The sequence below is a fragment of the Mesocricetus auratus genome, unplaced genomic scaffold (assembly GCF_017639785.1).
Source record: "Mesocricetus auratus isolate SY011 unplaced genomic scaffold, BCM_Maur_2.0 Super-Scaffold_100676, whole genome shotgun sequence".
NCBI lineage: Eukaryota > Metazoa > Chordata > Mammalia > Rodentia > Cricetidae > Mesocricetus > Mesocricetus auratus.
The window spans coordinates 122,942,898-122,958,599 of NW_024429266.1; the positions used below are offsets into that span (position 1 = coordinate 122,942,898).

Genomic DNA, 15,702 nt, shown 5'->3' on the forward strand with positions numbered 1-15,702 from the left:
TTAGAAATTTTTTGTCAAAGTATAACATATTCAGTATTCTCTCACATATTTTTAAATTGTGCTATAATACCTGAGTTAAGAAAAGAACTTATTGTGCAGTATCAAGTCTAGTTGCAATTACATTTTCCTACAAAATCTGAGACAATTGAGTAGTAGGACATTCCTGCACATTCCTTTGGTAGTTTTTATGCCTTCACATTGTCATGTCCTTTCTGAAGGGGCAAAGCTATTCAAAGCATTTGTGTTCTATACTGTATTGTAAGTCAAACAAAAGACACTATTTGTCTGAATTTATATCTCATGTAAGTAAGAAAAAAGGGATGGTGAGAGTAAAAAATAGGGTGTTGAAACAAATAAACAAAGCTACTTAAAGTTTTAATATGTGACTTTATTTATATTATGTTATATTCTATTATATATTAAGTTTACAACATATATGTCTGGTATGATGGAACATCCTGTGGTCTCATTACTTGCCACATGTGACCAGAGAATATAGAAATAAAAAAGTCATCCCACACAAACTCACAGGTTCAAGTCCAGCAAGTGACAAATGAGAATGCATTTTAGACAAACATTTATCTAATTCTCAGGTAAAGTTGAATTTTTGTGTTTATACATCACAGACTTACACCTGAATTTCAACATATATTTTTATAATTTAACCACTATTTAGATAATGCTTATTTAACTAAAAATAAGATATTAAAAGAGACTCATTGGTCTGATATATTTTTAATATATTTGGAATGTGATTAGAGAAAAACAAGTTGGCATACATATGGAGGTTTTAAAGTCATGTGTATGAAGATTATTTATATACAAAGTAGAAGAAATTATCCTCTTGGTAGAATTATATAAATTGTCTCCATATCTGAGTGCTTTTGTGTTCTTTACAAAATAAATACTAACTCATCACCGGGACTCATTTTATAACCTGATTATCTGTTATTAATGTTCAATTTAAATTTAACATGACCAATAAATTAGTTCATTGCAATCTGAAAATAATTTTAGAGAGGCTCATTTAATGATCTTTTTCATATTAAAATGGGCATAAACACGTAGCTCTTAGGTACTGGTAATGGATAAATCAGGAAATACAACTAGTCAATTGTGCCATTATCAGACATTTCTTACTGAGTGTGCTCTATTATGAATATGATGTTACCAAACAAGCTTGTCATGGTCATGGGAATAGAATTCAATGGAGCACATTGTTCCTGAATGGCTCTCTTTGACATACTCAGGAACATTACACTTCACTGAATTCTTATATGTTTAAATGAACAAGTGCCACACATGCAAATACTGATGACCAGAGTGCTCTGAAAATTATGAAAAGAAAACATTAACAGGTTCAGTGAAAGCAGGCTCATGAACATCATGCAATATTAATTCTTTACCTGCATCATCTGTTCATCATTTCACTGGCAGCTGAAAAACTGGTCTTCTGCTTCAAAGGAAAAATAAACTTCTAGAAGATGAAGTTTCTTCTTCTCGCTGCCCTAGCATGCTTGGTGACTGCCTCTGAAGAACCTTTACAGGTACAATGATGATCTTCCTTAGGCTTATTCAGGGCCAAAAGTGGATGTAGTGAATTTGTCATTTTTTTGACCAGACAGTATATGTGATTCTATGAAAGTATTGGAACCCCCATCTTCATACTGTAATATAGACTTATATGTTTAAAAATGTTTTTTCAGTTTTAAATTTATAATTGCCTCATCTCAGGTTTCTTTTTTATTTAAACGATAAACAATATTATTCCATGCATCAATCCCAGTTCTGTAACCCTCCCATACTCCCATAACACCTACGGATCCCCCATCCCATGACCCACCCACTCCCTAGGGGATCATCCAAAATGTCACATCATTTGGGACATGGCCCAGGCACTCCCCCATGTATCTAGGCAGAGAGAGTAATCCTCCAGGGGGAATGGGCCCCCAAAGTGCATTCTTGCACTAGGGATAAAAACTGGCTCCATCTCCAGAGGACCCATCGATTGCCCATGTCTCCTAACTGTCACCCACATTCAGGGGGCCTGGTTTTGTCCTATGCTGGTTCCCTAGATTGCATTAATTTTCTTGGGTAAAATGGTAGAAAACCAGCCTTTTTTAAAGTGCCATGCTTTTTCATATACACTTCAGCATAATTATCCATATGCTCATAGTTGAAACCTTAATATTTGATACCATAAAATATTTCAGTGTCTTATAAGTATTCAGGGGTGAATTTTGATAAACACAATATAAAATCTAAATCAATCAATTACATACATGACAAACATACTTGATTTCATGTATTTGAGACATGGATCTCTACAGTCATCCTACTATAGTTGTGTGTGTGTGTGTGTGTGTGCCTGTGTATACATATGTGCCCATGACCATGGGTTTGAAAACATTGCTACAAAGAAGGTGTAGAAAACAGACATAAGACCACCAAAAGGTGCAGTTTTAAATCTTTGCTCATTGAGTCACAGTGGTTTTTCCATGGAAAATCGATCCTCATGCTTAGGCACATACAAAGAAGTTTGATCATCCAAATATTCTTTGGATGTTTTTTGTACAGGAAATTTATTATATTTTGCTATATTTATGTGCATTGAATTTACTTTATAAAATGAAATGGTAATCTATACTTTCAACTTTTTCCTCAACCATATTTTGGGTGATATAAAAGTAATATCTTACATTAAGTAAATATATATATGCATGTATATATATGTTTTCAAATATGTCAGGGATTTGTGATATATAAACAAAAATAAAAATAATGCTGCTTTCACATTATATATGTGATAAAATATCCTCTACTTCTTTGGTGAAAATCTATACTTACTTTGTTTTATAATCACTGTTTTGTATTAAAATTTTCACTAATGTTATTTTGTCATTTTATATTTTTTTGATTTTGTCCCGACTGTTGTGTTATGTTTGCACAGCACCTACAAATGCCATATGATATCCGTCAGAAATGAAGTTACAGGACATTGTGTGCCTACATGTTGGTCATCTCATTCACTAGTCAGATGCTCTGACTAGTGAATCTAACTCATATTAATTTTCAGTTTTCAGGGAATTTTAATACCATCTATATAGCATCCAAAAATGTAAGGGTGACAGAAGAAAATAGTCAAGTGAGAATGTTGATGCGTGAAGTGAAGTTTTTTAAGAATTACACACTCATGAGCATGACGTTCTATGTTAGGTAAGAACATCTTTTTCAAGTAGAAGGAATTATTTGTTGAAATTGAACTCAAAGAATTCCCAATATATATTTGCAATGGAAAAATAATGTGGGTCTAAAGGAAAACTGTAGTTGAGAGTTACTGCAGCTAAAAATACTAAACTTAGCATTTATATCTTGATGTTATAATTTTTAATTTTATTAAAATATTGAAAATATGAACTCAGGAGGTAAAATGTATATCTTCTTTCAAAGACACCAATGTTTCCTGAGAGTAAAATATTAATAAATGTGAATATGGGTGAAGGAAATTTGAGATATTAAATATCAAATGTAGTCCTTATAATATCACTGTGTAAAATGTTCTTCCTCTTGCAAACCATCCTGATAATTAGATACCTACCATTGAATCAATGAGGTATCACTTTTGTGACTGGAAAATCCTGTCAGGTATGCGTCTGATGCCCATTTTCAACCACACACTATACGAATCACCACTCAAAAGTGCTGTTATTGAAAATATTTACAAACCATGGGTGGCATGACAGGAGACAGGGACAGGACAGTGAACATGTCTGAACATGTCTCCTCTTCAGTAAGGTTACTCTTCTTGAGACAGAGCACATGTGGGACAATAAGTGTTAATAATGCATGGGTATTGTTTATTATATTGTTTAGGACACACGGGAAGTGCCAACTACACACACTTTGGGCAGATAAATCTCCATATAATTTCTGCCTTTTCACTTGTGAGTATCACTGGTTGAGGATTGGTGGTGTTTTTTATTATGTATTTTTTGTAACCAATCCGATTGTTCGACAGATAACTTCCATTCTTGTTACAGCAATTTTCAATCTTGTAAAATGCTACAGAAATAGTCCTAGGGGATATATTGTCGGAACCTGGGTGGTGCGTGATGCTATTCTTCATTTCCCAGAAATCTACACTTACCCTCCACCAGATGGGGGCAGATCTAGACGTGAGTAAAATCTCCCTTGTCTGATTCTCATGACCATGAAGAAAGCAATGCACATGTGAATCTTGCTACTTAGTACAAAGTAAGTTAACAAACAAATAAATAAATAAATTAAATAAGATTTTGTTAAAGTTGCTGAAGTACAGGCATGTTCATGACTTTAGTATTTTAGGTTAGAAGTTAAGGGAGTGTCTCCCTTACTCAATATTTTAATGCAAAATAGTAATATGTTTTATAGAGTCTTAGTTGCAGCTCTAGGATTATTTTGAAGTAATTGTTTGACAATGTTGTTTTAGAAATAATGCAATTAAAATAAATATCAGATATGTATAAGTAACACTATATGGATACAAAGAGCTATGCTTATGAATAAATATACTGCATACTGCATTTATCTGATCATTATTATTTATATAACACACAATACAATTTATATGTAATATATGATAATAACAATAGTAATAATGAATATAAGCTTGTGATTATAATAAATAAAAAATGGCATGAATTTGAAGAAGACTCTGCAGGGGCATGCACTATAACTATAAGGAGAAAAAGGAAGGGAAAATGATGTTTCTGTTTAACATATCAAAATAAACAATAAATAAGCATATGGGAGAATCTACACCAAGTCTAATGAATAAAAACTGATTTTTTCCAGAACCAAGTAAATTTTATATTATATTGAAGTTTGTCTCAAATACCACCATCCTAATGGAAGCCAATTTTTGGAATAATTTGGGGAACATTCAGACTCTGACTGCAGCACTGGGTATGTAAATATCATATGGGGAAAAACTTTCTTTTCTGTTTGTTAATTGCAGCTTAACTGTGTCGCTGCATTTCATTGTATGATACACTGGTGTAGGGAGGTATTTGTTCATGAGGTTTCAAACATAAACCCTATCATTTGAAATTTTACAGTATAATAATTTTAATAGTTTTGATTTTTATATAAGAATCTTAGATATTATGGGATGGAACTTTATTTATTTATATGCAGCAAGATTGTTCGAGCCAACTTAAGAATGATTTGGCTGACCAGTATCATTAGTGTGCATGGGGTGAGGTAGCAGGATTTGCCAACTGATGACAATTTTATGAATTCAGACATTTGGGTTATGTTATAATGAACATTTCCTCTGACTTTGCCTTTATTTATTGCAGCAAAGGGAACTAATATCACTGAAGAAATGTGGAAAGACTATGTGAAGCTGACACACAACAAAATAATCCCTATTGAAAATATTAAAAATGTCTATGAAGCAGGTAAGTTGATTTGTGTAATCTCTCCTGACAATAGAGGAAACCACAGAGATGCTTGCTGTCATCTCATTCATGTAAAATCATTACAGAAAATATGTAGGCAATCCAATAATATTTTAAAATTTTTTCCTTTTTTGTGCACCTCACAGATACCTGCCGTAAACTGGAGTAGTGATCACAACAGTATAAACATGGTATTAGTCAGTATGCGTGACTCATTGGAGTTAAATTTTGAGATCAATTTAATCATTCAAATGCAAAGTATTTGTAACAGTCCCTAAGGAAATTCTGTACAATCTCCTATTATCAAAAACCATTAGTGGCTTCATGTATGATTATGCGCCTTGATTGCACACATTATAAAATTGTTTTCAATAAAGTAAATGTTCTGCATCATACAGTGGATTCTCTCATGACACACAAAAGTGGATGATTCATTGACTCAGCGTGAATGCGAATGATTTGTGAAATTTGAAGCTTAGCATCTAGAAATTTATAAAGATCCGAGGATATCTGTGCCATCACTTTTCATAAAATTTCCAAAAATATCTTAAAGGAACACACAGTTCACAGTGTCCCCAAGATGGTATTTCTGTATGTCCACTTGTAAATTGGCTTCATTACAAATCAGGGTAGAATGTTTTCACAAAAAAGCAAACAAGTATAGTCATGAACATAAATATGCACATATATACATATATACATGTATTCAACAGCTATTATTGAAGATAATGTTTTTATTGAACTTAATGGTAGAATTATTTCACAAAATGTGTTTGTGAATATGCACATACATGGTACAGCAATTAACTTAAATTATCAAAAGGGATTATATTTCTGGAATCAAAGGGATAAAATATTATAATCTTATTATAATATTGAAAACAATAAAATTAGTTGACACATACTAATAAAAAATACTTGAAGTTTCATCAATCCCCCACTAGACAGAGCAGGGTGGAAACCATAGTTGTAACCATGACACCACCTCAGAGCACACCTGTCATATGCAGGAGTACACTGTATCAAGAGTATCATCTAGGGTTGTGATTGAAACACTATTTTATGCAGTTAAATGCTTCTAGATACATACATACATGTATACCCATGAAAACAATGCTCATGATTTAATACACACAGGTACAATAATCAAGGTGTCATCCCTAGACATTAGATGATTCTTATGGGGGAAGCATGTCCAATACTTTGAGGAAATGCTGAGAATTCCCACTATCTTTTGAAAAATTGTATTGCAAATGCATTTTATTCATAGAATGTATTCTGATTACACTTTTCTCTCCCCCAACATTTGGCACATCCTACCCGCGTCACCACACACTGAAATCCACACCCTTTCTGTTTCATTCTCATTAGAATACAAATTTATGTTTTATTAAAGAAATAAAAAATCTTATATTCTACAGTGTTCTGTGAGTGAGGGTTAGTATGAGACACAGAGGATTTTGCTTAAGGGAAAGAAAGAGGGGAAATGAAAACATCATTAGCAATGACAACTTGAATGTAGGTGGTTGGCAGTTGTACACATGCACCACACATGATCCCAATCCCACCCCTTGTCATGAATAGAAATACCATAATTGTCTCTATGCCAATCAGTGCTAAGGTTAATCATGCAAAGCAACACTCCAAAGTTTTTTCCTTGGGATTGTCTTAAAAAATGGGATCTTGAAATTTGCAGGCAAATGGACGGTACTAGGAGAAATCACTCTGAGTGAGGTAAGTCAGTCACAAAAAAGACAAACATGTTATGTACTCACTCATATATGGATTTTAGACATAGATCTGGGAAGGGCCAGCCTACAATCCCATGGCCAGAGAGTCTGGGAAACAGAACCTTCATTCAGTGACAGATGGAAGCAAAGGCAGACACCCACAGCTAAACACTGAACTGAACTTCTGGAATCCAGTGACAGAGAGAGTTCTGATGAGCAAAGAGGTAAAGACAGGGCTGGTGAACCCAAGCTGACCTGAACAAGGGGGAGATCTTGGACTCCAGACTGATGGCTGAGAGGCCAGCATGGGACTGATCCACACGTCCAGAAAGTGGGTGTCATTGAGGAGGCCTAGGTAATCTGTGGGGCCTTGGGTAGTAGATTCATGTATATCCCTGGCATACAATGAGGGGTGCTCTCTCAATCTGGACACTTAGGGGAGGGCCTAGGCCCTGCCCTGAATGAAATGACAGACTCTGGAGATCCCCATGGAGGTCCTCACACTCCCTGGGGATCAGAGTGGGGGTTGGGTGGGGGCTGAGGGTGAGGTGGAGGGGGCATGGGAGGAGAGGAGGGAGAGAAGGAACTGGGATTTACATATGAAGCAAGTATATTTCCAATTTAAATAAAAAAGAATAAAAATCATAATTTAGTGTACAAAAATTACGGGCAGATAAAGATCCCATAAAGTAGAAGAAAAATGTGCCTCAGTGATGAGATCTCTCCTTGATTATCCAGTACCAGGTAACCATCCCCAAAATTATGTACACAGAAACAACACAGAAAAGATACAGCATGTATTGCTTTATACATTCATGAATATATATGGTTATCTATGTAACAGTAATTATTAAAGAAGTCTGTGAATTTGAAAAGGAGTAAGAAGAATATGAAGGGTCAGAAAGAGGAGAGTGTCAGGATCAACAATGCAATTGTATTTGAATAATATCTATATATATGCATATACATACATATATAAAATATATTTGTATTCTTTATATATTTTGTTATATCAAATATTTTATAAAATTTTTATATTCTTGTAAATTATACATTTTATTTTATATGAAATATATTTTTAATAATTTGATATTTATATGTATATATATATATAACATATAATTACACTGTGGTGGTTTGAATAGGAATTGCCCACATAAGCCCATAAATTTGATTGCTTGACCATTAGGGAGAGATGATATTTGAAAGTTATTAGAAGGATGACATTTTTGTAGTACATATAGCCTTGTTGGAGGAATTATGTCACTGGATGTGTGACTTGGGATTACAAGTGCTCAATACATGTCCACCAGAAGATCAATATGTAGATATATCATTTTCATTTTCAGCTCTAAACCCTAAGTAGCCTTGCTTCCCACACAGCTGATAATGGACTAAACCTCTGAAAGTAAGGAAGTCCCAATTAACTGCTTTCCTTTATGAGATTTGGCAGAGTCACTTCACAGCAATAATACTTTGACTAATACATTTACCATGATTATTTTCTCCTTAAAATAAAAAATATATTCTGAAAAAACAAAACCAGAAAAGAGATTATTGTTTGCTTGTTTATTTATTAGAGGAACTTTACAGAGTGAATTAAACCGGGAGTCTAGATAATTCTAGAAATCAAATATTTAGGTCAGCAGTGAAAAAATATTTGAGGTAACAATCTAGTTATTATGAAGACTTTCAAATATCCAGACAACTGTAGAGTGTGGGTGTGCTTAATTTTGTGAGTCTAGCTCCAAGAATCAATTTATCATTTATATAAATCAATTTAATATTCACCATCCTAGTTTGTGGCTATGTTCAGAATCCTTTTACCTCACAGTTTTCATTGTCTTTTCTTACATTGAGAATTTTTTTAGGAAAGAACAAATGCATCAGAAAAACTAAAGGAAATCATCTTTTGTTCTGCAACACTGTCTCTACTCATTACATCTAGCTTTTACAGTAGAGAACACAAATGTCCCATTCATGAGCAACACGTGCATATTCCATAAATCCTACAAAAGAAAATATCACAGATTGACATTTGGAAACAGATGAGTGAAACCCCATGAGTACTTTGAAAATCCCCATCTCTCATTCTGGCATGTTAACTCTTTTTATAACTTGAATCAAATCTGAAGGGGGAAACAAGTGAAATGTGGTTATAAATGATTACACACAGGTATACATGGGTATTACTCCTCAAAATTATAGTTCTTCATTTAACCCAGAGTAAGCAACACCAGTGAAGTTTTCCACCTCATCATGGGTGCAGTATATCCCTCCCATCATATCAGACCAGAATTTTACCTCAGCAATTCTTATATGAGTGACAAACCCACATCAGTTAAAAGCAGGCTGAGAGCAACAGGTGAAGGCACAGTCTTATCATTTCTGGTCTTTCCATGCCTCCTTCTCAAAAGTCCTGTTGAGTACAACATTCAAGAGACTACACTGTTTACACACTTGTATCCTATTTGGTTCTGTGGATTCAGGTTGCCATGGCAAATGCTCACTAAAGTGATTACTATTATGGCAAGGCTGCAGTTTGAGATTACTGAGGGAAGGAGAGGGTTTAAGTTTTCAATGTGGGCAACAGCCATTAGTGTAGATTTCCTATGGCCAGGTAGATGAGTCCATACATGCACATACATGGGTAACGATAATTGGATTTAGTTGGTGAAAAAAAATCTAAAAGTTGAAATAAAGATTGGAGATAATTGTAAAGCTGGAGAGAGAGGGTGAGATTGGATATAAACCTTAAGAACAACAATTCCTTAACACAAAACATCCAGGAAATATGGGATACCATGAAAAGACCAAACCTAAGAATAATAGGTATAGAAGGAGAAGAAAACCACCTCAAAGGAACAGAAAACATATTCAACAAAATCATAGAAGAAAACTTTCCCAACCTTAAGAAAGACATGCCAATGAAAGTACAAGAAGCTTATAGAACACCAAATAGGTTGGACCACAAAAATGTCCCCTCGCCACATACTAATCAAGACCCCAAATATACAGAATAAAGGAAGAATATTAAGAGCAGCTAAGAAAAAGGCCAAGTAACATATAAATGCAGACCTATCAGAATTACACCTGACTTCTCCATGGAAAATCTGAAAGCCAGAGGTCCTGGATAGATATTCTACCAACACTAAGAGACCATGTATGCCAGCCCAGACTACTATACCCGGCAAAGCTCTCAATCACTATAGACGGAGAAAACAAGATATTCCATGACAAAACTAGATTCAAGCAACACATATCCACTAACCCAGCCCTACAGAAAGTTTTGAAAGGAAAATTCCAACCCAAGGAATCTAACCACAACCAGAAAAACATAGGCATTAGAGAATCCCTCTCTGCCAACAGCCAAAAGAACAAAGGGGTGAAATTCCACACATAATTCCACCAACAACAACCATTGCAAGTCTAAGAAGGATGAGCAATCGATGGTCATTAATATCCCTCAACATTAATGGCCTTAACTCACCCATATAAAGACACAGGCTAGCAGAATGGATTCAAAGGCAGAACCCTTGCTTCTGCTGCATACAAGAAACACACCTCACCCTTAAAGACAGACATTACCTGAGAGTTAAAGGCTGGGAAAAATTTTTTCAATCAAATGGACCCAAGAAACAAGCAGGAGTAGCAATCCTAATATCTAACAAACTAGACTTTAAAATAAAATCAATCAAAAGAGATGAAGGTCATTAAATACTCATCACAGGTGAAATCCTCCAAGATGAAGCATCTATCCTGAACATCTATGCCCCAAATACAAAGGCATCCACATTCGTAAAGGAAACATTATTAGAACTTAAATCACATATGAAGACCCACACAGTTATAGTGGGAGATTTCAACACACCACTCTCACCACTAGACAAGAACACCAAAGGGAAACTCAACAAAGAAGCAAAGGGTCTAAAAGAAGTAATGATCCAACTGAGATTAACAGATATCTATAGAACATTTCATCTGCATAAAAAAGAATACACATTCTTCTCACCACCACATGGGATCTTCTCAAAAATCGACCACATACTTGGCAACAAATCAAACCTCAGTAGCTACAAAAATATTGGAATAACTCCATGCATCTTATCAGCTCACCATGCTTTAAAATTAGAATTCAACAACAACACAAATTGCAGAACACCTGCAAACTCATGGAAATTGAATAATTTTCAACTGCACCATCCCTGGATCAAAGAAGAAATTAAAGACTTCCTCGAATTCAATGAGAATGAAGACAAAACATACCCAAACCTATGGGACACTTTGAAAGCAGTGCTACGGGGGAAGTCCATAGCACTAAGTGCTCACATGAAGAAACAGGAGAACAGTTATACCAGAGAATTAACATCACAGCTGAAAGCTCTAGAACACAAAGAAGTAAACTCCCCCAGGAGGAGTAGATGCCAGGGAATAGTCAAATTGACGGCTGAAATCAATAAGGTAGAAACCAGGAAAACAATACAAAGAATCAATGCAACGAAGAGTTGGTTGTTTGAGAAAATCAACAAGATAGACAAGCCTTTGTCCAAACTTACCAAACAGCAGAGAGTGAAAACGCAAATTAAAAAAATCAGAAATGAAAAGGGGGACATAACAACAGACTATGAGGAAATCCAGAGAATCATTAGGTCATACTTTGAAAACCTGTACTCCACAAAATTCGAAAATGTAAAGGAAATGGACGACTTCCTGGATAGCTATCACTTGCCCAAACTAAATCAAGAACAGATAAGCAATTTAAATAACCTATAACCCCTATGGAAATAGAAGCAGTCATCAAAAGTCTCCAAACCAAAAGCAGTCCAGGTCCAGATGGCCTCAGTGCAGAATTCTACCAGACATTCAAAGAACACCTTATACCAATTCTTCTCAAAGTGTTCCACACAATAGAAGCAGACGGATCTTTGTCAAACTCTTTCTATGAGGCTTCAATAACCTTGATCCCCAAGCCACACAAAGATACAACTAAGAAAGAGAACTTCAGACCAATATCCCTCATGAATATTGATGCAAAAATACTCAATAAATGCTGGCCAATCGGATCCAAGAACACATCAAAACAATCATTGACCACGATCAAGTAGGTTTGATCCCAGGGATGCAGGGATGGTTCAACATACGAAAATCCATCAACGTAATCCACCATATAAACAAGCTGAAAAACAAAAATCACATGATCATCTCACTAGATGCTGAAAAAGCCTTTGACAAAATCCAACACCCCTTCATGATAAAGGTATTGGAGAGATCTGGGATAACAGGGACATACTTAAACATAATAAAAGCTATATACATTAAACCAACAGCCAACATCAAACTAAATGGGCAGAAACTCAACGTCATTTCCTCTAAAATCAGGAACAAAACAAGGCTGTCCACTCTCTCCATACCTTTTCAACATGGTACTTGAAGTTCTAGCTATTGCCATACGACAACAAAGGGGGATCAAGGGGATATAAATTGGGAAGGAAGAGGTCAAACTTTCACTGTTTGCAGATGATATGATAGTATACATCAATGACCCAAAGAACTCTACCAGGGAACACTTACAGCTGATTAACACCTTCAGCAAAGTGGCAGGCTACAAGATCAACTCAAGAAAATCAGTACCCCTACTATATACAGATGATAAAAGGGCTGAAAAAGAAATCAGAGAAACATCACCCTTTACAATTGCCACAAACAACATAAAATAACTTTGGGGTAACACTAACCAAACCAGTGAAAGACCTGTATCGTAAGAACTTTGAATCTTTAAAGAAAGAAATTAAAGAAGCCCTCAGAAAATGGAAAGATCTCCCATGCTCTTGAATAGGTAGGATCAATGTAGTAAAAATGGCAATCCAGCCAAAAGCAATCTACAGATTCAATGCAATCCCCATTAAAATCCCACCACAATTCTTCACAGACCTTGAAAGAACAATAATCAATTTTGTATGGAAAAACAAAAGACCCAGGATAGCCAAAACAACCCTGTTCAACAAGGCAACGTCCGGAGGTATCACCATCCCTGACCTCAAGCTCTTTTATAGAGCTATAGTCCTGAAAACAGCTTGGTATTGGCACAAAAATAGACAGGTAGACCAATGGAATTGAATTGAAAACCCGGGTATTAACCCACACACGTAAGAACACCTGGTCTTTGACAAAGAAGCTAAAAAATACAATGGAATAAAGAAAGCATCTTCAACAAATGGTGCTGGCATAACTGGAGACTGGCATGTAGAAGAATGCGGATCGATCCATGTTTATCGCCATGCACAAAACTTAAGTCCAAATGGGTCAAAGACCTCAACATAAATCCAGCCACACTGAACCTCTTAGAAGAGAAATTGGGTGGTACCCTTGAACGAATTGGTACAGGAGTCAGCTTCCTGAGCATAACACCAGTAGTACAGACAGTGAGATCAACAATTAATAAATGGGACCTACTGAAACTGAGAAGCTTCTGTAAGGCAAAGGACACAGTCAGCAAGACAAAAAGGCAGACCACAGAATGGGAAAAAATATTCACTAATCCCACATCTGACAGAGGGTTGATCTCCAAAATTTACAAAGAATTCAAGAAGCAAGTCTCCAAAACATCAAAGGACCAAATTAAAAAGTGGGCTGCAGAACTAAATAGAGAGTTTTCAATAGAGGAGTCTAAAATGGCTGAGAGGCACCTGAGAAAGTGCTCAACATCCTTAGCCATCCGGGAAATGCAAATCAAAACAACTCTGAGATACCATCTCACTCCTGTCAGAAAGGCTAAAATCAAAAACACCAATGACAATTTATGCTGGAGAGGATGTGGTGAAAGGGGGACACTTCTCCATTGCTGGTGTGAGTGCCAACTGGTTCAGCCACTTTTGAAATCAGTATGGAGATTCCTCAGAAAAATGGAAATAAACCTACCACAAGACCCAGCAACTCCACTCTTAGGCATGTATCCAAAAGATGCCCATTCATACAACAAAGATGTCTGTTCCACTATGTTCGTAGCAGCTTTATTTGTAATAGCCAGAACTTGGAAGCAACCTAGATGTCCCTCAACCGAAGAGTGGATAGAGAAAACGTGGTACATTTACACAATGGAGTACTATTCAGCAGAAAAAAACAATGGAATCATGTAATTCGTAGGCAAAAGGATGACACTACAAGAAACCATCCTGAGTGAGGCAACCCAGTCACAAAAAGAGAAACATGGCATGTACTCTCTCATATGTGGATTTTAGACATAGATCTGTGGAGTACCAGCCTACAATCCTATGGTCATAGAGTGTGGGAAACAGAAACTTCATTTAGTGGCTGATCGAAGAAGAGGCAGACTCCCTCGGTTAAGTACTGAGCTGAACTCAAGAAAGCCAGTAACAGAAGGGAGGACTGATGACCAAAGGGATTAAGACTGGGCTGGTTTAACCCCCAGAAACAGCTGACCAGAAAGGTTAACTCTTGAATCCCAGGCATCAGCCTGGGAATCCAGCATGGGACTCATCAAGACCCCCTGAATCTGTGTGTCAGTGAGGAGGCCTAGGGAATCTATTGAGCCTTGGGCAGCAGATCAGTACCCATCCCAAGTATACACATGGACTTTGGAATCCCATAGAACAATGTGAGGCGCACTCTCACCCTGAACTCTTGGGGAAGGATCTAGTCCCTGCCCTATATGAAATGACAGACTATGGACACCCCCATAGAGGGCCTAACCCTCCCTGCGGAAATGAGGGGATAACGGGAGGGTTGGGAGGAGGGCATGGGAGGAGGGGAGGGAAAGGGAGAGGGACCTGGAACTGAAGTGTGAAGCAACCTTGTTTCTTATCTAAATTTAAACTGGAAAATTTAAAAAAAAAGGTCTTGGAGAGATCTGGGATAACAGGGACATACTAAACATAATAAAAGCTACATACAGTAAACCAACAGCCAACATCAAACTAAATGGGCAGAAACTCAATGCAATTCCTCTAAAATCAGGAACAAAACAAGGCTGTCCACTCTCTCCATACCTTTTCAACATGGTACTTGAAGTTCTAGCTATTGCCATACGACAACAAAGGGGGATCAAGGGGATATAAATTGGGAAGGAAGAGGTCAAACTTTCACTGTTTGCAGACGATATGATAGTATACATCAATGACCCAAAGAACTCTACTAGGGAACTCTTACAGCTGATTAACACCTTCAGCAAAGTGGCAGGCTACAAGATCAACTCACGAAAATCAGTAGCCCTACTATATACACATGATAAAAGGGCTGAAAAAGAAATCAGAGAAACATCACCCTTTACAATTGCCACAAACAACATAAAATACCTTGGGGTAATGCTAACCAAACCAGTGAAAGACCTGTATCGTAAGAACTTTGAATCTTTAAAGAAAGAAATTAAAGAAGCCCTCAGAAAATGGAAAGATCTCCCATGCTCTTGAATAGGTAGGATCAATGTAGTAAAAATGGCAATCCAGCCAAAAGCAATCTACAGATTCAATGCAATCCCCATTAAAATCCCACCACAATTCTTCACAGACCTTGAA

General features: G+C 36.2%; 1 protein-coding gene across 1 annotated transcript; it reads left to right on the forward strand.

Annotated features, from left to right (window-relative positions):
* Positions 1–1,305: 1,305 nt before the first annotated feature.
* Positions 1,306–5,836, forward strand: LOC121137281. The gene is made up of 7 exons (XM_040739409.1): positions 1,306–1,547; positions 3,077–3,216; positions 3,874–3,944; positions 4,041–4,175; positions 4,834–4,944; positions 5,340–5,441; positions 5,588–5,836. The coding sequence occupies exons 1-7, from the start codon at positions 1,485–1,487 to the stop codon at positions 5,608–5,610; spliced, it is 645 nt and encodes a 214-aa protein (XP_040595343.1). The 5' UTR covers positions 1,306–1,484; the 3' UTR covers positions 5,611–5,836.
* The last annotated feature ends 9,866 nt before the right edge of the window (positions 5,837–15,702 follow it).

Excerpts from the sequence above, each read along its gene's own strand:
- LOC121137281 (XM_040739409.1), top strand. The coding sequence starts at position 1,485 with ATGAAGTTTCTTCTTCTCGCTGCCCTAGCATGCTTGGTGACTGCCTCT. Across the intron at positions 3,945-4,040 it reads TAATTTCTGCCTTTTCACTT|CAATTTTCAATCTTGTAAAA; the intron begins GTGAGTATCACT and ends TTCTTGTTACAG. Across the intron at positions 4,176-4,833 it reads AGATGGGGGCAGATCTAGAC|AACCAAGTAAATTTTATATT; the intron begins GTGAGTAAAATC and ends GATTTTTTCCAG.